The 26,931-nt window shown below is 46.4% G+C and overlaps 1 protein-coding gene across 1 annotated transcript in view; it reads right to left on the bottom strand.

Annotated features, from left to right (window-relative positions):
• Positions 1-26,931, bottom strand: part of LOC148451042 (plasma membrane calcium-transporting ATPase 2) — a gene marked incomplete at its 5' end in the record, with an annotated part of 455,435 nt that overhangs the window by 301,220 nt on the left and 127,284 nt on the right. The window contains 6 exons of the mRNA XM_088462347.1: positions 618-852; positions 4,830-5,071; positions 5,410-5,652; positions 5,884-6,098; positions 12,018-12,182; positions 14,332-14,373. Coding sequence (XP_088318473.1) covers positions 618-852; positions 4,830-5,071; positions 5,410-5,652; positions 5,884-6,098; positions 12,018-12,182; positions 14,332-14,373 — 1,142 coding nt within the window. The remainder of the gene's footprint in view (positions 1-617; positions 853-4,829; positions 5,072-5,409; positions 5,653-5,883; positions 6,099-12,017; positions 12,183-14,331; positions 14,374-26,931) is intronic.

Here is a 26,931-nt window from a genome sequence, read left to right as displayed (position 1 = left end):
TACAGTGACCGATAGTGAGAGAGCAGGAAGGGAGCTAACAGACTGCAGTTACTGCACCAAAAACAAGTGCTGGAACAGTGTTTTCTTGTGTTCCTGGCCAGCAGCCCCAGCTACTATGGTAGTTTTCCCTTCGCATGTGTTAGACTAGATATTTCAGAGTCTTAGCTATTTTACCTAAGCGAGACAGACATACAGGGGGACATGATGAAAGAAGCAGATGTTTTGGGGGATCACAAATCTACTTGCTGTAGTGCAGATGAAGAACCCCGATATGTCGTCTTCTAAGACGCCGCCCTCTAGGTCTTTACCTCAGTAAAATGGCTGTAATGAGCAGGTTTTGGCTGAAGAATTTATTGGCATGTATAGCCATCTCCTGATAAGACTTAAGGGCCCTTGTATGACCCAAGGGGCCACATCCGACATGTGTGGCAGTTCTAGAACAAAATTCCCTGGTAAGTAAACTCCATGTTACTCATTGTTCTCCCTCACAATGACATTTATAATATTAATGCTTCTTGTTCACATTGTCCGTCCCATAGCCCATTGTAGGAGCGTCTGTCCGTGATTAGCATAGCAGCAGTTTGGAGATACAGTAGAATGCCACAAACATACGTTACCTCTGGCCTGACTGGGTCCTCAATGCCAACTACAGCGATACACGTCAGATCGGTCACAATATCGTTTTCATTGTCCCAGTCTGGTTCTGGATTCTGGCTAAAGTCCCGATACGCAATACAGATTGTTCTGAGTCCATCACAGGCCATGGGTTCAATCACCTTTTTTACCATCTCATCACGATCTCTGGGCCTAAAAATACGGCCTTCCCCATCTCCATTCAAGATTTTAGAACACCTAGAAAGATGCGATGGTCATCACTTATACAGGCCCTTAGACTGAAGAGCAATTATTTACTAATTATAGTTATTCACAATCTGCTCCATCAAGCAAATAAAAAGTCAATAATTAACACTTATGCAGCAGCTTCCTAAAATAGTAAACTAAGCTAAATGTATTTTCATTTACTGACATGTTGTTAGGAACTGAGAAGTTATAATACATAGAAATAAATTCCACATACATATGTAAAACATTCATACTTTATCCATTCACACTTTATCCATTTATACTTTATCCATTTATACTTCCTACATACATACTTTATCCATTTATACTTTATCCATTTATACTTCCTACATCCACACTTTATCCATTTATACTTCCTACATACATACTTTATCCATTTATACTTTATCCATTTATACTTCCTACATCCACACTTTATCCATTTATACTTTATCCATTTATACTTCCTACATTCACACTTTATCCATTTATACTTCCTACATCCACACTTTATCCATTCATACTTTATCCATTTATACTTCCGACATTCACACTTTATCCATTTATACTTCCTACATTCACACTTTATCCATTTATACTTCCTACATTCATACTTTATCCATTTATACTTCCTACATTCATACTTTATCCATTTATACTTCCTACATTCATACTTTATCCATTTATACTTCCTACATACCTACTTTATCCATTTATACTTCCTACATTCATACTTTATCCATTTATACTTCCTACATTCATACTTTATCCATTTATACTTCCTACATACCTACTTTATCCATTTATACTTCCTACATACCTACTTTATCCATTTATACTTCCTACATTCATACTTTATCCATTTATACTTCCTACATACATACTTTATCCATTTATACTTCCTACATTCACACTTTATCCATTTATACTTTATCCATTTATACTTCCTACATACATACTTTATCCATTTATACTTTATCCATTTATACTTCCTACATACATACTTTATCCATTTATACTTTATCCATTTATACTTCCTACATTCACACTTTATCCATTTATACTTCCGACATTCACACTTTATCCATTTATACTTCCGACATTCACACTTTATCCATTTATACTTCCTACATTCACACTTTATCCATTTATAATTCCTACATTCATACTTTATCCATTTATACTTCCTACATTCATACTTTATCCATTTATACTTCCGACATTCACACTTTATCCATTTATACTTCCTACATTCACACTTTATCCATTTATACTTCCTACATTCATACTTTATGCATTTATACTTCCTACATACCTACTTTATCCATTTATACTTCCTACATACCTACTTTATCCATTTATACTTCCTACATTCATACTTTATCCATTTATACTTCCTACATTCATACTTTATTCATTTATACTTCCTACATACCTACTTTATCCATTTATACTTCCTACATACCTACTTTATCCATTTATACTTCCTACATTCATACTTTATCCATTTATACTTCGTACATTCACACTTTATCCATTTATACTTCCGACATTCACACTTTATCCATTTATACTTCCTACATTCACACTTTATCCATTTATACTTCCTACATCCATACTTTATCCATTTATACTTCCTGCATTCATATCTTAGCCATTCATCCATTCTAGATCCATACATTCATAGTTCTTCCATACATACATCCGTACATTCATAGTTCCTCCATACATACATCCCTACATTCATAGTTCCTCCATACATACATCCCTACATTCATAGTTCCTCCATACATACATCCGTACATTCATAGTTCTTCCATACATACATCCGTACATTCATAGTTCCTCCATACATACATCCGTACATTCATAGTTCCTCCATACATACATCCGTACATTTATAGTTCCTCCATACATACATCCGTACATTCATAGTTCCTCCATACATACATCCGTACATTCATAGTTCCTCCATACATACATCCGTACATTCATAGTTCCTCCATACTTACATCCGTACATTCATAGTTCCTCCATACATACATCCATACATTCATAGTTCCTCCATGCATACATCCCTACATTCATAGTTCCTCCATACATACATCCCTACATTCATAGTTCCTCCATACATACATCCCTACATTCATAGTTCCTCCATACATACATCCGTACATTCATAGTTCTTCCATACATACATCCGTACATTCATAGTTCCTCCATACATACATCCGTACATTCATAGTTCCTCCATACATACATCCGTACATTTATAGTTCCTCCATACATACATCCGTACATTCATAGTTCCTCCATACATACATCCGTACATTCATAGTTCCTCCATACATACATCCGTACATTCATAGTTCCTCCATACATACATCCGTACATTCATAGTTCCTCCATACATACTTCCGTACATTCATAGTTCCTCCATACATACATCCGTACATTCATAGTTCCTCCATACATACATCCCTACATTCATAGTTCCTCCATACATACATCCCTACATTCATAGTTCCTCCATACATACATCCCTACATTCATAGTTCTTCCATACATACATCCGTACATTCATAGTTCCTCCATACATACATCCGTACATTCATAGTTCCTCCATACATACATCCGTACATTCATAGTTCCTCCATACATACATCCGTACATTTATAGTTCCTCCATACATACATCCGTACATTCATAGTTCCTCCATACATACATCCGTACATTCATAGTTCCTCCATACATACATCCGTACATTCATAGTTCCTCCATACATACATCCGTACATTCATAGTTCCTCCATACATACATCCGTACATTCATAGTTCCTCCATACATACATCCGTACATTCATAGTTCCTCCATACATACATCCGTACATTCATAGTTCCTCCATACATACATCCGTACATTCATAGTTCCTCCATACATACATCCGTACATTCATAGTTCCTCCATACATACATCCGTACATTTATAGTTCCTCCATACATACATCCGCACATTCATAGTTCCTCCATACATACATCCGTACATTCATAGTTCCTCCATACATTCATAGTTCCTCCATACATACATCCGTACGTTCATAGTTCCTCCATACATACATCCGTACGTTCATAGTTCCTCCATACATTCATAGTTCCTCCATACATACATCCGTACGTTCATAGTTCCTCCATACATACATCCGTACATTCATAGTTCCTCCATACATACATCCGTACATTCATAGTTCCTCCATACATTCATAGTTCCTCCATACATACATCCGTACGTTCATAGTTCCTCCATACATACATCCGTACGTTCATAGTTCCTCCATACATTCATAGTTCCTCCATACATACATCCGTACGTTCATAGTTCCTCCATACATACATCCGTACATTCATAGTTCCTCCATACATACATCCGTACGTTCATAGTTCCTCCATACATACATCCGTACATTCATAGTTCCTCCATACATACATCCGTACGTTCATAGTTCCTCCATACATACATCCGTACATTCATAGTTCCTCCATACATACATCCGTACATTCATAGTTCCTCCATACATACATCCATACGTTTATAGTTCCTCCATACATACATCCGTACATTCATATTTCCTCCATACATACATCCGTACATTCATAGTTCCTCCATACATACATCCGTACGTTCATAGTTCCTCCATACATACATCCGTACGTTCATAGTTCCTCCATACATACATTCGTACATTCATAGTTACTCCATACATACATCCGTACATTCATAGTTCCTCCATACATACATCTGTACATTCATAGTTCCTCACTTCTTATTCGCTCTCTTATTTATATACCTCAACTCAACGTTCCTTCCTGCTGGAGAAAGACTGCTTTAAAACAAGACCAACCCTGGGTGGGAAAAAAGTGTTCTAGACTTACAGAACCTTACAACGAGATCACACCTTGCCCAACTTTCTAACAATCAGCAGAACTTACTTCTTTAGAATGATCTCTGAGGCACCTTTGCTGTACATGCGGAAGCTGCCATCTTGCAGTTTGACCACAGTGCTCATAGACTTCCTCACGGAATTGAAGGTGTAGACCTTGTACAGCTTCTCCTCTGGGATTATATTTCGCACTGTCTGGTAATCTCGCTTTAGATCCAACAGAAATCCCAATAATCCGCATTCGGTTTTGTTTCCGACTTGGCGTGGTAGCCCACCGTCCCTCTCTGCAGGCTGAGAGAACAAATCTGAAGGTTGATGGCTACATGGATACAGAACGTAAGACTGATGTTCCCTCTGTAACTACCATAACGCTGGGAACAGTGATTGGAGTGAAGAGGAGAATTTGAGATAAAGTTGAAAGAGACAGTAACAAATGCTTGGTCCTAGTCCTTGCTACACATCACACTTTATATAGATCACTGGTTCTTCTGCACCAGTTCTATGTGTAAGTTGATTACATTCACATATAGAACATATTTACAATATTGCAGCATCTGGGCTCCTCAATATACTGTTATCTTTCTGCCGATAATGCGGTTATTACATATATGGGAGGGAGCGCTACTTACCAGGACCTTGGAGGTGTATGCACTGTTGATAGCTATGGCATTTATTAGAATATCTAAGGTTTTGGCTGGCAGGGCATCAGGGTCTGGGATTTCCTTGTAGTGGGCATCTCCAATATAGGCTTGTACCACGGTCATCCGGTTTGTAGTCAGCGTGCCCGTCTTATCGGAACAGATTGCTGTGGCATTCCCCATTGTCTCACAAGCGTCTAAATGTCGTACTAGATTGTTATCTTTCATCATTTTCTGCAAAACAATTCATTGAAAGGATTTGCCACCAAAATGCAGAAGCACAAATTGCTGTCATCGAAACAATTTCTAAGAAAAAAGGAGAAACTTTCATTTGGTCCATAAAGAATTTAAATTACGATTCACCTATAAACTAAACTAGTGACCACTAAAGATCTATCTAGTAACAGAGAAGTAATGAGAGAGATACATCTACTGAGAAAGAGAAGGGGAAGGGGCGAGACTTACTTTCACAGAATACGCCAGAGAGATGGTTACAGCGAGAGGAAGCCCCTCCGGCACGGCAACAACCAGCACCGTCACACCGATGATGAAGAACTTCACAAAGTACTGGATGTAGATGGGGGTGCACTCCGGCAACCACTGCATTTTATTCACAACAAACGTATCAATAGCAAAATACAGCACCAAGATAATGACGGTGATCGCCGACATAACCAAACCTGCAGGACAGGGAAGACAACTGTGAGACCGAGCAAAGTGTCAGGGAGTCATTGCTGTATAACAGATTTTCTGCTGATTCTGTCTCTGGATTTAAGGTTAAGACAGTAAGTGATTTGTGTCAAGAAACAATCTATGCACTATTTAATATAGGTAACAAGACAACGCGCAAAAAAAGTCTGTAATGCACCCCGTATCACCAGCACATACTGTACAGTGCACCCCGTATCACCAGCACATACTGTACAGTGCACCCCGTATCACCAGCACATACTGTACAGTGCACCCTGTGTCACCAGCACATACTGTACAGTGCACTCCGCATCGCCAGCACATACTGTACAGTGCACCCTGTGTCACCAGCACGTACTGTACAGTGCACCCCGTATCGCCAGCACATACTGAACAGTGCACCCCGTATCACCAGCACATACTGTACAGTGCACTCCGTATCACCAGCACATACTGTACAGTGCACCTCGTATCACCAGCATATACTGTACAGTGCACCCCGTATCGCCAGCATATACTGCACCCTGTATCACCAGCATATACTGTACAGTGCACCCCGTATCACCAGCACATACTGTACAGTGCACTCCGTATCACCAGCACATACTGTACAGTGCACCTCGTATCACCAGCATATACTGTACAGTGCACCCCGTATCGCCAGCATATACTGCACCCCGTATCGCCAGCATATACTGTACAGTGCACCCCGTATCACCAGCATATACTGTACAGTGCACTCCGCATCGCCAACACATACTGTACAGTGCACCCCGTATCACCAGCATATACTGTACAGTGCACCCCGTATCACCAGCAAATACTGCACAGTGCACCCCGTATCACCAGCATATACTGTACAGTGCACTCTGCATCGCCAGCACATACTGTACAGTGCACCCCGTATCGCCAGCACATACTGCACAGTGCACCCTGTGTCACCAGCACATACTGTACAGTGCACTCAGCATCGCCAGCACATACTGTACAGTGCACCCTGTGTCATCAGCACATACTGTACAGTGCACTCCGCATCGCCAGCATATACTGTACAGTGCACCCCGTATCACCAGCACATACTGTACAGTGCACCTCGTATCACCAGCATATACTGTACAGTGCACCCCGTATCGCCAGCATATACTGCACCCCGTATCACCAGCATATACTGTACAGTGCACCCCGTATCACCAGCATATACTGTACAGTGCACTCCGCATCGCCAGCACATACTGTACAGTGCACCCCGTATCACCAGCATATACTGTACAGTGCACCCCGTATCACCAACATATACTGCACAGTGCACCCCGTATCACCAGCATATACTGTACAGTGCACTCTGCATCGCCAGCACATACTGTACAGTGCACCCTGTATCGCCAGCACATACTGCACAGTGCACCCTGTGTCACCAGCACATACTGTACAGTGCACTCCGCATCTCCAGCACATACTGTACAGTGCACCCTGTGTCACCAGTATATACTGTACAGTGCACTCCGCATCGCCAGCACATACTGTACAGTGTACCCCGTATCGCCAGCACATACTGCACAGTGCACCCATATCACCAGCATATACTGCACAGTGCACCGCGTATCACCAGCACATACTGTACAGTGCACCGCGTATCACCAGCACATACTGTACAGTGCACCCCGTATCGCCAGCACATACTGCACAGTGCACCCCGTATCACCAGCACATACTGTACAGTGCACCCCGTATCGCCAGCACATACTGTACAGTGCATCCCGTATCACCAGCACGTACTGTACAGTGCACCCCGTATCACCAGCACATACTGTACATTGCACTCTGTATCACCAGCACATACTGCACCCCGTATCCCAGCACATACTGTACAGTGCACCCCGTATCGCCAGCACATACTGCACAGTGCACCCCGTATCACCAGCACATACTGTACAGTGCACTCCATATCACCAGCACATACTGTACAGTGCACCCCGTATCGCCAGCACATACTGCACAGTGCACCCCGCATCGCCAGCACATACTGCACATTGCACCCTGTGTCACCAGCACATACTGTACAGTGCACTCCGCATCGCCAGCACATACTGTACAGTGCACCCTGTGTCACCAGTATATACTGTACAGTGCACTCCGCATCGCCAGCACATACTGTACAGTGTACCCCGTATCGCCAGCACATACTGCACAGTGCACCCATATCACCAGCATATACTGCACAGTGCACCGCGTATCACCAGCACATACTGTACAGTGCACCGCGTATCACCAGCACATACTGTACAGTGCACCCCGTATCGCCAGCACATACTGCACAGTGCACCCCGCATCGCCAGCACATACTGCACATTGCACTCTGTATCGCCTGCACATACTGTACAGTGTACCCCGTATCGCCAGCACATACTGAACAGTGCACCCCGTTTCACCAGCACATACTGTACAGTGTACCCCGTATCGCCAGCCCATACTGCACAGTGCACCCCGTATCCCAGCACATACTGTACAGTGTACCCCGTATCGCCAGCACATACTGTACAGTGCACCCCGTATCGCCAGCACATACTGTACAGTGCACCCCGTATCGCCAGCACATACTGTACAGTGCACCCCGTATCACCAGCACATACTGTACAGTGCACCCCGTATCGCCAGCACATACTGCACATTGCACTTTATCACCAGCACATACTGTACAGTGCACCCCGTATCACCAGCACTTACTGTCCAGTGCACCCCGTATCATCAGCACGTACTGTACAGTGCACCCCGTATCACCAGCACATACTGTACAGTGCACGCCGTACCACCAGCACATACTGTACAGTGCACCCCGTATCGCCAGCACATACTGTACAGTGTACCCCGTATCGCCAGCACATACTGTACAGTGCACCCCATATCATCAGCACGTACTGTACAGTGCACCCCGTATCACCAGCACATACTGTACAGTGCACCCCGTATCGCCAGCCCATACTGCACAGTGCACCCCGTATCGCCAGCACATACTGTACAGTGTACCCCGTATCGCCAGCACATACTGTACAGTGCACCCCGTATCGCCAGCACATACTGTACAGTGCACCCCGTATCACCAGCACATACTGTACAGTGCACCCCGTATCGCCAGCACATACTGCACATTGCACTTTATCACCAGCACATACTGTACAGTGCACCCCGTATCACCAGCACTTACTGTCCAGTGCACCCCGTATCATCAGCACGTACTGTACAGTGCACCCCGTATCACCAGCACGTACTGTACAGTGCACCCTGTACCACCAGCACATACTGTACAGTGCACCCCGTATCGCCAGCACATACTGTACAGTGTACCCCGTATCGCCAGCACATACTGTACAGTGCACCCCGTATCACCAGCACATACTGCACAGTGCACCCCGTATCACCAGCACATACTGTACAGTGCACTCCATATCACCAGCACGTACTGTACAGTGCACCCCGTATCACCAGCACATACTGTACAGTGCACCCCGTATCACCAGCACGTACTGTACAGTGCACTCTGTATAACCCTGCTGGTGATAACCCTGCTGACCATAACACCCAGGGCCGGTTCTCCCATTACGCATGGTACGCAGCTGCGTAGGGCGCCACATAGTGGAGGGCACCTCAGCTGCGTACCATGTGGGCCGCGGGCAGTCTGTGTCTGTGACACAGCTGCACCGCGTGTGTAGCGCTGACCAGACGGCAGCTGTGCTTTTGCTTTAGCAGCTGATGAGAGTCAGATAGACTCATCGGTTGCTGCTCCCACTGCCAGAGCCGGACATCTTCCAGCTCCCACAGTGGGTAATGGGCCGGAGGACTGACTGAGGAGCTGATAGCGGCGGCGGGTTTCAGGTAAGTGTTTTTTTATTTTTTATTAATTACATCTCTACTGGGGGGGCTTACTACTGGGGGCACTACAAGGGGGGGGCCTACTACTGGGGGCACTACAAGGGGGGGGCTTACTACTGGGGGCACTACAAGGGGGGGCTTACTACTGGGGGCACTACAAGAGGGGGGCTTGCTACTGGGGGCACTACAAGGGGGGGGCTTACTACTGGGGGCACTACAAGGGGGGGCTTACTACTGGGGGCACTACAAGAGGGGGGGCTTGCTACTGGGGGCACTACAAGAGGGGGGGCTTGCTACTGGGGGCACTACAAGGGGGGGCTACTACTGGGGGCACTACAAGGGGGGGATTACTACTGGGGGCACTACAAGGGGGGGATTACTACTGGGGGCACTGCAAGGGGGGATTACTACTGGGGGCACTACAAGGGGGGATTACTACTGGGGGCACTACAAGGGGGGGACTACTACTGGGGGCACTACAAGGGGGGATTACTACTGGGGGCACTACAAGGGGGGGATTACTACTGGGGACACTACAAGTGGGGGATTACTACTGTGGGCACTACAAGGGGGGGACTACTACTGTGGGCACTACAAGGGGGGGACTACTACTGGGGGCACTACAAGGGGGGGATTACTACTGGGGGCACTACAAAGGGGGGGCTACTACTGGGGGGCACTACAAGGGGGGGGATTACTACTGGGGGCACTACAAGGGGGGGATTTCTACTGGGGGCACTACAAGGGGGGGGATTACTACTGGGGGCACTACAAAGGGGGGGCTACTACTGGGGGCACTACAAGGGGGGGCTACTACTGGGGGCACTACAAGGGGGGGGACTACTACTGGGAGCACTACAAGGGGGGCTACTACTGGGAGCACTACAAGGGGGGGGACTACTGGGGGCACTACATGGGTGGGATTACTACCAGGGGCACTACAAGGGGGGGCTACTACTGGGGGCACTGCATAGGGGGGACCACTACTGGGGGCACTGTATAGGGGGGACCACTACTGGGGGCACTGTATAGGGGGGACCACTACTGGGGGCACTGTATAGGGGTGACCACTACTGGGGGCACTGTATAGGGGGGACCACTACTGGGGGCACTGTATAGGGGGGACCACTACTGGGGGCACTGTATAGAGGGGACCACTACTGGGGCACTGTATAGGGGGGACCACTACTGGGGGCACTGTATAGGGGGGACCACTACTGGGGGTACTGTATAGGGGGACCATTACTGGGGGCACTGCATAGGGGGGGGACCACTACTGGGGGCACTATATAAAGGGCAATACTGGGGGTACTGCATAGGGGGGGGAACTACAACTGGGGCCACTGTTTAAAGGGCAGTGCATAAAGGGTACCACTATTGGGGGCACTGCATGGGAGAACTACTACTGGGGGGACTATATAAGGGGCTTACTACTGGGGGCACTATATAAGGGGCTTACTACTGGGGGCACAAGGGGCACTGCACAGGGGGGCGCCAAAAGTTATACTTGCTTACCAAAAAAATCTGTGCTAGGGCCGGCCCTGATAACGCAGATGGTGATAACGCTGCTGACACTATCCCTGCTGGTAATAACCTGCTGCCGACACCCCTGCTGACACTCAAGCTGAGTACACACTATTGCCGACCTATCTGACGATAGGTAAGTGTACAGTATACACACTTACCAATTCGTCTGCCCAATGTGCTGGACCTGACAGCTAAAATGGGCGAGTGTTTAAGTCGCCTGCCCAGTTGAGCTGTTAATGCCGTCGGGTCCCACAGCATGTGTACAGGCGGTCTCGCACCACCCGTACATACCAGGAGATGACCGATAGATCCGCCCGTGCTGCACAGCCAATGCAATACGTCGTTCACCGACATATCATTGGTACACACTGGCCGACGGGCACACAATATATCGGCCAGTGTGTACCCAGCATTACAATTGGATCTGCAGATCAGATTTAGATGAATATGGCGTAATTAGGTCTCATGAATCCCTACAGCACATTACACCATATATTGGTCGCATTCTGACCTACCAGCTTTCCCGATCTGCACGGCCAGCTTTGTCAGCTTTCCCTGTAGCACAGACTTCTCCTTTTTATGCGGATTACATTTCTTTTTCTCCTTTTCATCCCCATCTCCTCCCTCCGCACTTTTCAAGGGCTGCATCTCCATCACCGCCAATCCATCCGACTGTTTGGCTGTGAAAGCATAAGAGAGCAATGATCTGCAGACGCTCATATAATCCCCGTCCCGTATAACTTACTGATACAGCGTCACTTCCTCTGCTGGTCGGGTGCAAACTACACTACAAATAGATAGATAGATAGACAGACAGACAGACAGATAGGAGACAGACAGACAGATAGGAGACAGACAGACAGCTAGGAGACAGACAGACAGATAGGAGACAGATAGACAGATAGGAGACAGACAGACAGATAGGAGACAGACAGACAGACAGACAGATAGATAGATAGGTGAAAGACAGACAGACAGATATGAGATAGATAGGAGAGAGACAAATAGATAGATAGACAGACAGACAGACAGACAGACAGATAGGAGATAGATAGGAGAGAGATAGATAGATAGATAGATAGATAGATAGATAGATAGATAGACAGATAGATAGATATATATGAGATAGATAGATATATATGAGAGAGATAGATAGGAGACAGATAGACAGATAGATAGATAGATAGATAGATAGATAGATAGATAGACAGGAGACAGACAGACAGATAGATAGATAGACAGGAGACAGACAGACAGATAGATAGACAGACAGATATGAGATAGATAGATAGGAGACAGATAGGAGACAGATAGACAGACAGATAGGAGACAGATAGACAGACAGATAGGAGACAGACAGATATGAGATAGATAGACAGACAGATAGGAGACAGACAGATATGAGATAGATAGACAGACAGATAGGAGACAGACAGATATGAGATAGATAGACAGACAGATAGGAGACAGACAGATATGAGATAGATAGACAGACAGATAGGAGACAGACAGATATGAGATAGATAGATATGCTGGGCATACACAGCCAGATAAAATGTCTGTCAGACCGACAGACATTTTATCTGGCCGGCTGCCTGCCGCAGATGTCCGCGGCATACACTGTGAGAGAAATCTCATATAGCCCGACATCCGCGCTCCGCCCCCGGGGGAGGAGACATTTCCCTGTTCCTTCCCCCTGACATCCGCGCTCCGCCCCCGGGGGAGGAGACATTTCCCTGTTCCTTCCCCCTGACATCCGCGCTCCGCCCCCGGGGGAGGAGACATTTCCCTGTTCCTTCCCCCTGACATCTGCGCTCCGCCCCCGGGGAGGAGACATTTCCCTGTTCCTTCCCCCTGACATCCGCGCTCCGCCCCCGGGGGAGGAGACATTTCCCTGTTCCTTCCCCCTGACATCTGCGCTCCGCCCCCGGGGAGGAGACATTTCCCTGTTCCTTCCCCCTGACATCTGCGCTCCGCCCCCGGGGAGGAGACATTTCCCTGTTCCTTCCCCCTGACATCTGCGCTCCGCCCCCGGGGAGGAGACATTTCCCTGTTCCTTCCGTAGGAAGGCACACAGGAAATGTCTGTCTGTCGGCCGCGCTGGGCATACACTGCCCGATGCGGCCGACAGTTACCGGGTAAATATCGCATCTGACGGGCATGCTGGACAATCCCCCCCCCACGCTACAATTATCGCGGCGATCCGCCGATATCGGACGGATCGTCCCGATAATTGCAGCGTGTATGGCCAGCATTAGATAGATAGATAGATAGATAGATAGATAGATAGATAGATAGATAGATAGATAGATAGATAGATAGATAGGAGAAAGACAGACAGACAGATATGAGATAGATAGGAGAGAGACAGATAGATAGATATAGATAGATAGACAGATAGATAGACAGATATGAGATAGATATATATGAGAGAGATAGATGAGATAGAGATATATATGAGATAGATAGATAGATAGATAGATAGATAGATAGATAGATAGATAGATAGATAGATAGATAGATAGATAGATAGATATGAGAGAGATAGATAGATAGATAGATAGATAGACAGACAAACCGACAGACAGACAGATATGAGATAGATAGATATGGGATATATATGAGAGATATGAGAGAGATAGATAGTGTGTGTGTGTGTGTGTGTATGAATATATATATATATGTGTGTGTGTGTATGAATATATATATATATGTGTGTGTGTATATGCAGTGTATGAGCGTGGGCACTATTACAGGGGTTCCTGGTGTGAGATGCTCTGCAGGAAGGGTTGTACGCCAGCTAAATGTACAGAGTAACGGTTGCATTACCTTTATTCTGGATGATCTCCACATTCCCATCTTGCATTTTGCCTAAATGATGAGAGTTTGACAGAGAACAGAGAGAAGAGGATGAAACATCAGAGCAAACATGTAACAGCACCAAAAGTATCATCGGACAGCACAGGATAAATCACCGCCAGCCAGACGGAGGCCGGAACAGCCGTGTACATATATAGCAAGTACTGTATGGGAGGCCAGGACAGCCGTAGACATACACAGCCAGTATATACAGCATAGGAGGCCAGGACAGCCATACACATACACAGCCAGTATATATAGCATAGGAGGCCAGGACAGCCGTATACATACACAGCCAGTATATACAGCATAGGAGGCCAGGACAGCCGTATACATACACAGCCAGTATATACAGCATAGGCGACCAGGACAGTATACATACACAGCCAGTATATACAGCATAGGAGACCAGGACAGTATACATACACAGCCAGTATATACAGCATAGGAGGCCAGGACAGCCATACACATACACAGCCAGTATATACAGCATAGGAGGCCAGGACAGCCGTATACATACACAGCCAGTATATACAGCATAGGAGACCAGGACAGCCGTATACATACACAGCCAGTATATACAGCATAGGAGACCAGGACAGCCGTATACATACACAGCCAGTATATACAGCATAGGAGACCAGGACAGCCGTATACATACACAGCCAGTATATACAGCATAGGAGGCCAGGACAACCATATACATACACAGCCAGTATATACAGCATAGGAGGCCAACACAGCCATACACATACACAGCCAGTATATACAGCATAGGAGGCCAGGACAGCCATACACATACACAGCCAGTATATACAGCATAGGAGGCCAGGACAGCCGTATACATACACAGCCAGTATATACAGCATAGGAGGCCAACACAGCCATACACATACACAGCCAGTATATACAGCATAGGAGGCCAGGACAGCCGTATACATACACAGCCAGTATATACAGCATAGGAGGCCAGGACAGCCGTATACATACACAGCCAGTATATACAGTATTGGAGGCCAGGACAGCCTTCCCTGCTGTATGAAGGCACATCCCCCAATCAGTCCCCTTCCCTGCTGTATGTAGGCACATCCCCCAATCAGTCCCCTTCCCTGCTGTATGTAGGCACATCCCCCAATCAGTCCCCTTCCCTGCTGTATGTAGACACATCCCCCAATCAGTCCCCTTCCCTGCTGTATGTCGGCACATCCCCCAATCAGTCCTCCTTCCCTGCTGTATGTAGGCACATCCCCCAATCAGTCCCCATTCCCTGCTGTATGTAGGCACATCCCCCAATCAGTCCCCCATCCTGCTGTATGTAGGCACATCCCCCAATCAGTCCCCATTCCCTGCTGTATGTCGGCACATTCCCCAATCAGTCCCCCTTCCTGCTGTATGTAGGCACATCCCCCCATCAGTCCCCCTTCCTGCTGTATGTCGGCACATCCCCCAATCAGTCGCCCTTCCTGCTGTATGTAGGCACATCCCCCAATCAGTCCCCCATCCTGCTGTATGTAGGCACATCCCCCCAATCAGTCCCCCTTCCTGCTGTATGTAGGTACATCCCCCAATCAGTCCCCTTCCCTGCTGTATGTAGATACATCCCCCAATCAGTCCCTTCCCTGCTGTATGTAGGCACATCCCCCCAATCAGTCCCCCTTCCTGCAGTATGTAGGCACATCCCCCAATCAGTCCCCTTCCCTGCTGTATGTAGGCACATCCCCCAATCAGTCCCCTTCCTGCTGTATGTAGGCACATTCCCCCAATCAGTCCCCCTTCCTGCTGTATGTAGGCACATCCCCCCATCAGTCCCCCTTCCTGCTGTATGTCGGCACATCCCCCAATCAGTCGCCCTTCCTGCTGTATGTAGGCACATCCCCCAATCAGTCCCCCATCCTGCTGTATGTAGGCACATCCCCCAATCAGTCCCCATTCCCTGCTGTATGTAGGCACATCCCCCAATCAGTCCCCCATCTTGCTGTATGTAGGCACATCCCCCAATCAGTCCCCATTCCCTGCTGTATGTCAGCACATCCCCCAATCAGTCGCCCTTCCTGCTGTATGTAGGCACATCCCCCAATCAGTCCCCCTTCCTGCTGTATGTAGGCACATCCCCCAATCAGTCCCCTTCCCTGCTGTATGTAGGCACATCCCCCAATCAGTCCCCTTCCTGCTGTATGTAGGCACATCCCCCAATCAGTCCCCTTCCCTGCTGTAAGTAGGTACATCCCCCAATCAGTCCCCCTTCCTGCTGTATGTAGGCACATCCCCCCAATCAGTCCCCCTTCCTGCTGTATGTAGGCACATCCCCCAATCAGTCCCCTTCCCTGCTGTATGTAGGCACATCCCCCAATCAGTCCCCCTTCCTGCTGTATGTAGGCACATCCCCCCAATCAGTCCCCCTTCCTGCTGTATGTCGGCACATCCCCCAATCAGTCGCCCTTCCTGCTGTATGTAGGCACATCCCCCAATCAGTCCCCCATCCTGCTGTATGTAGGCACATCCCCCCAATCAGTCCCCCTTCCTGCTGTATGTAGGTACATCCCCCAATCAGTCCCCTTCCCTGCTGTATGTAGATACATCCCCCAATCAGTCCCCTTCCCTGCTGTATGTAGGCACATCCCCCCAATCAGTCCCCCTTCCTGCTGTATGTAGGCAGATCCTCCCAATCAGTCCCCCTTCCCTGCTGTATGTAGGCACATCCCCCCAATCAGTCCCCCTTCCTGCTGTATGTCGACACATCCCCCCAATCAGTCCCCCTTCCTGCTGTATGTAGACACATCCCCCCAATCAGTCCCCCTTCCTGCTGTATGTAGGCACATCCCCCCAATCAGTCCCCCTTCCTGCTGTATGTAGGCACATCCCCCAATCAGTCCCCCTTCCTGCTGTATGTAGACACATCCCCCCAATCAGTCCCCCTTCCTGCTGTATGTAGGCACATCCCCCCAATCAGTCCCCCATCCTGCTGTATGTAGGCACATCCCCCCAATCAGTCCCCCATCCTGCTGTATGTAGGCACATCCCCCAATCAGTCCCCCTTCCTGCTGTATGTAGGCACATCCCCCAATCAGTCCCCATTCCCTGCTGTATGTAGGCACATTCCCCCAATCAGTCCCCTTCCTGCTGTATGTAGGCACATCCCCCAATCAGTCCCCCTTCCTGCTGTATGTAGGCACATCCCCCAATCAGTCCCCCTTCCTGCTGTATGTAGGCACATCCCCCAATCAGTCCCCCTTCCTGCTGTATGTAGACACATCCCCCCAATCAGTCCCCCTTCCTGCTGTATGTAGGCACATCCCCCCAATCAGTCCCCCTTCCTGCTGTATGTAGGCACATCCCCCAATCAGTCCCCCTTCCTGCTGTATGTAGACACATCCCCCCAATCAGTCCCCCTTCCTGCTGTATGTAGGCACATCCCCCCAATCAGTCCCCCATCCTGCTGTATGTAGGTACATCCCCCAATCAGTCCCCTTCCCTGCTGTATGTAGATACATCCCCCAATCAGTCCCCTTCCCTGCTGTATGTAGGCACATCCCCCCAATCAGTCCCCCTTCCTGCTGTATGTAGGCAGATCCTCCCAATCAGTCCCCTTCCTGCTGTATGTAGGCACATCCCCCAATCAGTCCCCCTTCCTGCTGTATGTAGGCACATCCCCCAATCAGTCCCCTTCCTGCTGTATGTAGGCACATCCCCCAATCAGTCCCCCTTCCTGCTGTATGTAGGCACATCCCCCAATCAGTCCCCTTCCCTGCTGTATGTAGGCACATCCCCCAATCAGTCCCCCTTCCTGCTGTATGTAGGCACATCCCCCAATCAGTCCCCTTCCTGCTGTATGTAGGCACATCCCCCAATCAGTCCCCCTTCCTGCTGTATGTAGGCACATCCCCCAATCAGTCCCCTTCCCTGCTGTATGTAGGCACATCCCCCAATCAGTCCTCCTTCCCTATTTTTTGCTGTTTTGCTCACCACACCCCTATCTCCATTCTCCTCCCCTTACACCTACTATAGTGGACAATTATCCTCTCTTATGCCATGTCCCATTTCTTAACGTGTTTGTGTATAATTATATATATATAGTCGGATCCATAAATATTGGGACATTGACAGAATTTTCATATTTTGGCCTCTAGTCACCACCACGATGGCTTTGAAATGAAACAAACAAGATGTGATTTACCTGCAGACATTCAGATTTAATTTGAGGGTAATTACATCCAAATCAGGTGACCGGTGTAGGAATTACAACGGTTTCTATATGTGCCTCCCACTTTTTAAGGGGCCAAAAGTAATGGGACAAACTAAACAATCCTAAATCTAACTTTCACTTTTTAATACTTTGTTGCAAATCCTTTGCAGACAATTACAGCCTGAAGTCTGGAACGCATAGACATCACCAGACGCTGGGTTTCATCCCTGGTGATGCTCTGCCAGGCCTCTACTGCAAATGTCTTCAGTTCCTGCTTGTTCTTGGGACATTTTCCCTTCAGTTTTGTCTTCATCAAGTGAAATGCATGCTCAATCTGATTCACGTCAGGGGATTGACTTGGCTATTGCATAACATTCCACTTTTTAGCCTTACAAAACTCTTTGGTTGCTTTTGCAGTATGCTTCGGGTCATTGTCCATCTGCACTGTGAAGCGCCGTCCAATGAGTTCTGAAGCATTTGACTGAATATGAGCATATAATATTGCCCGAAACACTTCAGAATTCATTCTGCTGCTTTTGTCAGCAGTCACATCATCAATAAATACAAGGTAACCAGTTCCAGTGGCAGCCATAGTTGCCCACGCCATGACACTACCACCACCATGCTTCACTGATGAGGTGGTATGTTTTGGATCATGAGGAGTTCCTTTCCTTCTCCATACTCTTCTCTTCCCATCACTGTGGTACAAGTTGATCTTTGTCTCATCTGTCCATAGGATGTTGTTCCAGAACTGTAATGGCTTTTTTAGATGGTGTTTGGCAAACTCAAATCTGGTCTTCCTGTTTTTGTGGCTCATCAATGGTTTACATCTTGTGGTGAACCCTCTATATTCACTCTTGTGAAGTCTTCTCTTGATTGTTGACTTTGACACATATACATCTACCTCCTGGAGAGTGTTCTTGATTTGGCCAACTGTTGTGAAGGGGTTTTTCTTCACCAGGGAAATAATTCTTTTGTCATCCACCACAGTTGTTTTCCGTGGTCTTTCGGGTCTTTTGGTGTTGCTGAGCTCTCCGATGCGTTCTTTCTTTTTAAGAATGTTCCAAACAGTTGATTTGGTCACACCTAATGTTTTTGCTATCTCTCTGATGGGTTTGTTTTGATTTTTCAGCCTAATGATGGCTTGCTTCACTGATAGTGACAGCTCTTTGGATCTCATATTGAGAGTTGACAGCAACTGATTCCAAATGCAAATGTCACACCTAGAATCAACTCCAGACCTTTTACCTGCTTAATTGATAATGAAATAATGAGGGAATAGCCCACACCTGTCCATGAAATAGCTTTTGAGTTGATAGTCCCATTACTTTTGGCCCCTTAAAAAGTAGGAGGCACATGTAGAAACTGTTGTAATTCCTACACCGTTCACCTGATATGGATGTAATTACCCTCAAATTAAATCTGAAAGTCTGCAGGTAAAGCACATCTTGTTTGTTTCATTTCAAAGCCATTGTGGTGGTGACTAGAGGCCAAAATATGAAAATTCTGTCAATGTCCCAATATTTATGGACCTGACTGTATATAGTATGTGTTTTATCTGCGATATCACTTGTGACACGTTGCTCAGTTTCTCTGATCCGCCTTTAAATTAAGTCTTTAGAAAACAAAGATGTTGGAGACCCCAGCATTATGGGCTCAGAGCTAGGTTATGAAATGGCTGGGCTACATTAGTAAGTTGGAAGGAAATGGTTTCTGAGCTCGGAAATGTTAGATGACCCGAATGCAGTTTATCGCTGCTTCCATTCACTTATATAGCATCCTACATCACATGCTCACACACATCCATGGTAACCATGACACTTAGCACAATCCCGCCGGCTCTCGTCATATGACATGTGCGGCCTGTGGCTCCTAGGGGGAGTGTCTGACACATGACGTGTCAGGGCTCCAATCACATCAGCAGGAAGTTATTATTACAGACATGCAGCACAACAGTGACCACACTACAGAGACCTGTGTGTAATATGTGCACAGAGGAAAGGCTGGAATGTCTGTAACCTGTACACATAACACAATCACATATTACTTTACAATCCTAATAGTTCCACACAGGACGCAGAAATCATAAATCATGTTTCTAATGCATCTAATAATTGTGTACAGAGAGAAAGAGTAAGGCTCAGACAGCACTGCATTATGGGAAAAGACGTACCATTCACTAAGTTGGCATTTGCATGATCGGTGGCGTTTGGCCCTGCGGCACCATCTCTAGCTGCAGGTGGGTGAGAGGATGGATGGGGTGGAGCCGACTGTGATAAATTTTAGGAAACAGAGAATGAAAATAACTAAAAGGAGCAGAGTGCAGTGGAGAAAATTCACAGTATGACAATATATAAATGGACACACAGGGTGCGATAACCCACTATATACACAGTATATGTAATAGATGGCCACAGGGAGTGATAACCCACTATATATACAGTATATGTAATAGACGGACACACAGGGTGCGATAACCCACTATATATACACAGTATATGTAATAGACGGACACACAGGGTGCGATAACCCACTATATATACAGTATATGTAATAGACGGACACACAGGGTGAGATAACCCACTATATATACACAGTATATGTAATAGACAGACACATAGGGTGCGATAACCCACTATATATACAGTATATGTAATAGACAGACACACAGGGTGCGATAACCCACTATATATACAGTATATGTAATAGACAGACACACAGGGTGCGATAACCCACTATATATACACAGTATATGTAATAGATGGCCACAGGGAGTGATAACCCACTATATATACACAGTATATGTAATAGACGGGACACACAGGGAGCGATTACCCACTATATTTACACAGTATATGTAATAGATGGCCACAGGGAGTGATAACCCACTATATATACACAGCATATGTAATAGACGGACACACAGGGAGCGATAACCCACTATATATACAGTATATGTAATAGACGGACACACAGGGAGCGATAACCCACTATATATACAGTATATGTAATAGACGGACACACAGGGTGCGATAACACACTATATATACAGTATATGTAATTGAGGGACACACATGGTGCGATAACCCACTATATATACAGTATATGTAATAGACGGATAGACAGGGAGCGATAACCCACTATATATACACAGTATATGTAATAGATGGCCACAGGGAGTGATAACCCACTATATATACACAGCATATGTAATAGACGGACACACAGGGAGCGATAACCCACTATATACACAGCATATGTAATAGACGGACACACAGGGAGCGATAACCCACTATATATACAGTATATGTAATAGACGGACACACAGGGTGCGATAACACACTATATATACAGTATATGTAATTGAGGGACACACATGGTGCGATAACCCACTATATATACAGTATATGTAATAGACGGATAGACAGGGAGCGATAACAGACTATATATACAGTATATGTAATAGAGGGACACACGGTGCGATAACACACTATATATACAGTATGGGAAGCAATCTGGAAGCCGACTGCCTATATACCGGCAGCCGGCTTCCCGACTGCTTATCCCGGCAAGGGTGAAATGCCGGGCGTCTAGATGTAGACGCCCGCATTTCCCCAACGCTGGGAGACCGGCGCCCGGCATCACGATCGTAGTGATGCCGGGCGCCGCGAGCGCACAGCCACGGGGGGGGGGGTAGTTTTAGGGCTCCCGGGGGGGACAGGGTTAGGCACCCTCCCGAGAGGGTTAGGCTAGGGGGAGGGAGGGTTAGGCACCCCCGGGGGGGACTTAGGGTTAGGCACCCCCCCGGGGGTACTTAGGTTTAGGTAGCGGGGAAGGGGGGGATTAGGGTTAGGCACTTGGGGGGGAAGTTAGGGTTAAGCACCCCTAAGGAGGGTTAGGGTTAGGGGGGTTAGGTTAGTGAATACTTACCTATCCACGATCGGGATTTCCAGCGATGTCGGGCTTCCGCTGCATCGCACTTTGCTCCTGTCGGGCTGCCGCTGACGGGCATCGAACCCGCCGGCCGTGCGGCCGGTGGTATTTCATACCCATTCCATACAGTATATGTAATAGAGGGACACAGGGTGCGATAACCCACTATATATACAGTATATGTAATAGATGGATACACAGGGTGCGATAACACCCTATATATACACAGTATATGTAACAGAGGGACACATAGGGTGCGATAACACACTATATATACAGTATATGTAATAGACGGACACACAGGGGCCCTGATTCAGAGCCGGACTCTCTGACAGAGCGCTCGCTCTGAATCAGGGCAGTCCTTCATTTTTAGAGTGACCTCCTGGCCGCTAGTATAGCTGTGGGTGACCACCCACAGCTATAGTGAGCGACCAGGAAGATGGTCGTGATGATCAAGACCATCGCGACCATCGGGCTTGCGACGAGACCCTTGTGGCAGGGTCTCGTTGCCGCAAGCCCTGGAGTGCTTTCGGCTTTCTCAGAGCCGAGAGCAGTCCCACTGACATCACTTGTGATGTCAGTAGGGCCGGCCCCAGACGGTAGGCATTACCATGGGAATGCTTCCGTCTGGGCAGCCACGCCCCCGGCACGCCCACCAAAGGGGGCGTGCTGTCACTCAACATCGACAGCACGCCCCCTTTGTAGCGAGACCCGGAGCGACGGCTTGCCCGTCGCTATCCGGGTCTCGCGCATACAAATGACGGAGCCACCTCAGTCGTGCGCATGTGCACTGGGCCAACATCGACCCGCTTGCGAGCGCTCAGCACTCGCGAGCGGGTCGATGTTGGCCATAACCCACTATATATACACAGTATATGTAATAGACTGACACACAGGGTGTGAGATCTCACCATATATACAGTATATGTAATAGATGGCTACAGAGGGTGCGATAACCCACTATATATACAGTATATGTAATAGATGGCTACACAGGGTGCGATAACCCACTATATATACAGTATATGTAATAGATGGACACATAGGGGGCATGATTCAGAGCCGGACGCTCATTCAGAGTGCTCGCTCTAAATCAGGGCTTTTTTTCTTTTGTTTCGGCCTCCTGGCCGCTCCCATAGCTGTGGGTGACCACCCACAGCTTTTGCGAACGGCCAGGTGATGGTCGCGACCATCGTGGTTTGCGACGAGACCCTTGTGGTAGGGTCTCATTCCCGCAAAACCCAGCGGGTGTCCGGCTCTAAATAGAGCCGGAAGCTCAGCACTGACATCACTGGTGATGTCAGTGGTGCCTCCCACAAACGGCAGGCATTCCTTCAGGAACACCTCCGTTTGTGTAGCCAGCCCCCCTGCCTGCCTCCAAAACGGGGCGAGCTGTCAATCATAATCAACAGCCACCCTGTTTTGGTGCGAGACCCGTAGCGACAGAGCGCTGTCGCTGGCCGGGTCTTGCGCATGCGCAGTGGGGGACCATCGACATGCTTGCGAGTGCTTTGCGCTCGCGAGCGGGTATGAATCAGGCCCAGGGTGCGATAACCCACTATATATACACAGTATATGTAAGGTGCGATAACTCACTATATATATATACAGTATATGTAATAGATGGCCACACAGGGAGCGATAACACACTTATGAATTCCTATCTATACATTCTAGATGTCGCTATTTAGCGTTATAAGTCGCACAAGAAAATTGCTTTCCAGACTTTGATTGTGGTTCCAAAGCATAAAAAGATATTATTCATCAAAAAGCAGATAGTTACACGCTGTGATCTAAATAAATTAGCGCAAACAAATTACACAATCACAAGGTAGTGTCGATACATACGCAGGCGCTCTGGATCCAGATTTCCGGCATCAAAGGTTAAGCCTCCGTCAAAGAAAGAACAAGCAGATTAACTACTGGAAAGCAAGCGTCCGTATGTATACCCTTACAGAGACAGGCAATACAATAGAACAAGTTGGCATAATCCCATTGGTTCTTCCTGGTTCTTCTGTTACAATACAGTTCATAGGTCAGTTTGTATGATCACAGTCCAGCCTCCAACAGCTCTTTGTGTCCATCTTCCCGCTGAAGAACAAGTCTAAACTGGCTGTATTACAGAGTACATTTTAATGCCTCTCTATGATCCATAATTTGCAGGCGCATGTTGCGATTTCCTCACCGATGGAACCGGAAGTCTGCAAATAAACAGTGGTTTAGAATAGCACCAAACACGGTCTGTTTATCATGTACTAAACCTGAGATCTTAAATACAGTCTCTTTATTACATACTTAATAATAAATAAAACCTTGAATATAAACCTTAATGCTAGGGAACCTTTTTATGTAAGTGTGCACAGTGTAAGTGTAAGGATATTAAGAAAAGACGCTAGTTAGCGTTGTGCGACTACGTGTTTGTGGAGTACACCGTGGTACATGTTTTGCAGGGTTGTTCATATTATATGTATTTATATAGTAAGGACTTTTAACATTGTTCTATTGCGTGGGAATCGCACGACACTGAACAACAACATCGCAGTATGTACTGATATTGTGTGAAATTAGCTGAAACGGCGTTGGGCGGCCATTCGCAAAATGGCGTCTTGCTGCCATTCGCAAAATTATGTTGTGCAGATTTTAATTATAACAGATTCTGTCTCAGCCAATTATCCGGCTTCAACAGTCCACCCTTTGATAGCAAACATGCTATCACACTCTGATTTTAAAATTGAATTTAGGCTTACACTATGACATATTATTAAATGTTATATTATGGGATGGCACAAGGTGGAAACCATCAATAATGTGTCTCTAAGGGGGACATAAAACTACCCTCATATGCACACCGCAGATCTTGGGAGATCATGGGAAAGATGTGGGGATGCACCAATCCTATAAAGGAAGTCTTGAGGGGGAATAGGGACTTACATTACTTAAGATGTTTTAAAATAACATTTTAATAATACATTTCATGCATGGCTAAATTTATACATCATATGATGGTACATTCTAGTTCAGGGTTGTAATGTAGTCCTTCATTTACCTCAGTATTCATATTGTTACTTCTAACTACCATCATAATCTCATTCCTTCGGTTTACCTTATCTTTACAGTTTCCACATTTCAACACAGTAGGAACAGACCTGACACATATGCCAATTACTATGATGACAACCAATATAACGATCAGGAGTTTACCTATACTAGCAACCATTTTCTGGACCCACTCTCCTAGACCGGAGAACCATTTCACTGGGTTCAACCATGAAACCCATTCCTCTACCTTCTCCTTTACGTCAGCCACTGAAGCATTATGGTTCTTCCAAAATTCCCATTTCAGCTGCAGAATTTCGTCCATCTTCCGGTCTATCACCTTCTTGGGATCACTAGTATTATTTGTATTATATGTGCAACACTTTACACCAAATTGGGTGGCCAAAGTTACGCAATACCCTCCAGTGACAGCTGTTAAATAATTTAACACTATCCTATGTTGCACGAGTTCCTTCTTGTAGGCCTGTAACTCCTTACCTGTGTACCTAAACGTGTCATCATACATCTCGGTGATATTATCTATTAATTTAGCAAGATCTTGGATATATCTGAAATTTAGTGTACCCCGAGTGATCCTGGTGGGATCAAATGCGACTAAAACTTGAAAGCCAGTTGTTTCACTAACTGTGTGGCTTTATGTACATCACCAGGTATCATATTTCTTTTGTCTCTATGTTTATACTGTGTGTGAAGATATGGTGATGGTGTGTTTTTATGACTAACCAAGCATTTCACCATGTGTGAGGGTCATAACCTCTGGGAGTACTCTTCCCAGATAACACAAACCTTCGGAACTTGGGGAGAGCCATTTTATATGCTTTCTTTCCACATATAAAATATACATCATCGGGGAGAACATAAGGAATAGAATGCATCATGATCATCCAACACATTTCCCTAACAAATGATCCTATCTCAAGTTCTCTGGCTAATACATGTTTCTGGTTGTATAACCCTGACACAGTACCCTTCTGGTACTCTACCAACCATTTCTTTGGTGTCACTTAATGTATACAGATACTGGAAGTGTCTCCCATTTAACCTAATTGTGCGTAACAGCTCAAAATTTATAGGCTCATAATCAGTTCTTATTGAGAAGGTAATCGTCTGGTTATTCCCAGTCATCTCCCAATTTCCTGGTTTATTGGAGTTGGTGATATTTAAACATAAAAGTGATTTATCTACTTGGTACTGGTGGAGTTTAAAATGAGGTGATTTGGTGTTAAGACATTTTCCATCCAGCGTCTACTGTTGTTGCAGTTCTAAAACCTCAGAGACATTTAATGGAAATGGCTCAAACCCTACATTATGCTGTTTCTGAGGCACATGAGAGCACACCGAACAGGCAGTCTGGTTTAAAACTTTGCCCACCATAGTATAATCCTCTAAAGGATACC

Source organism: Taudactylus pleione, unplaced genomic scaffold, assembly GCF_031769625.1.
Source record: "Taudactylus pleione unplaced genomic scaffold, aTauple2 ptg001196l, whole genome shotgun sequence".
Lineage (NCBI taxonomy): Eukaryota > Metazoa > Chordata > Amphibia > Anura > Myobatrachidae > Taudactylus > Taudactylus pleione.
The sequence above is the reverse complement of the archived record's forward strand: the minus strand, read 5'-3'. Positions and strand labels throughout refer to the sequence as shown.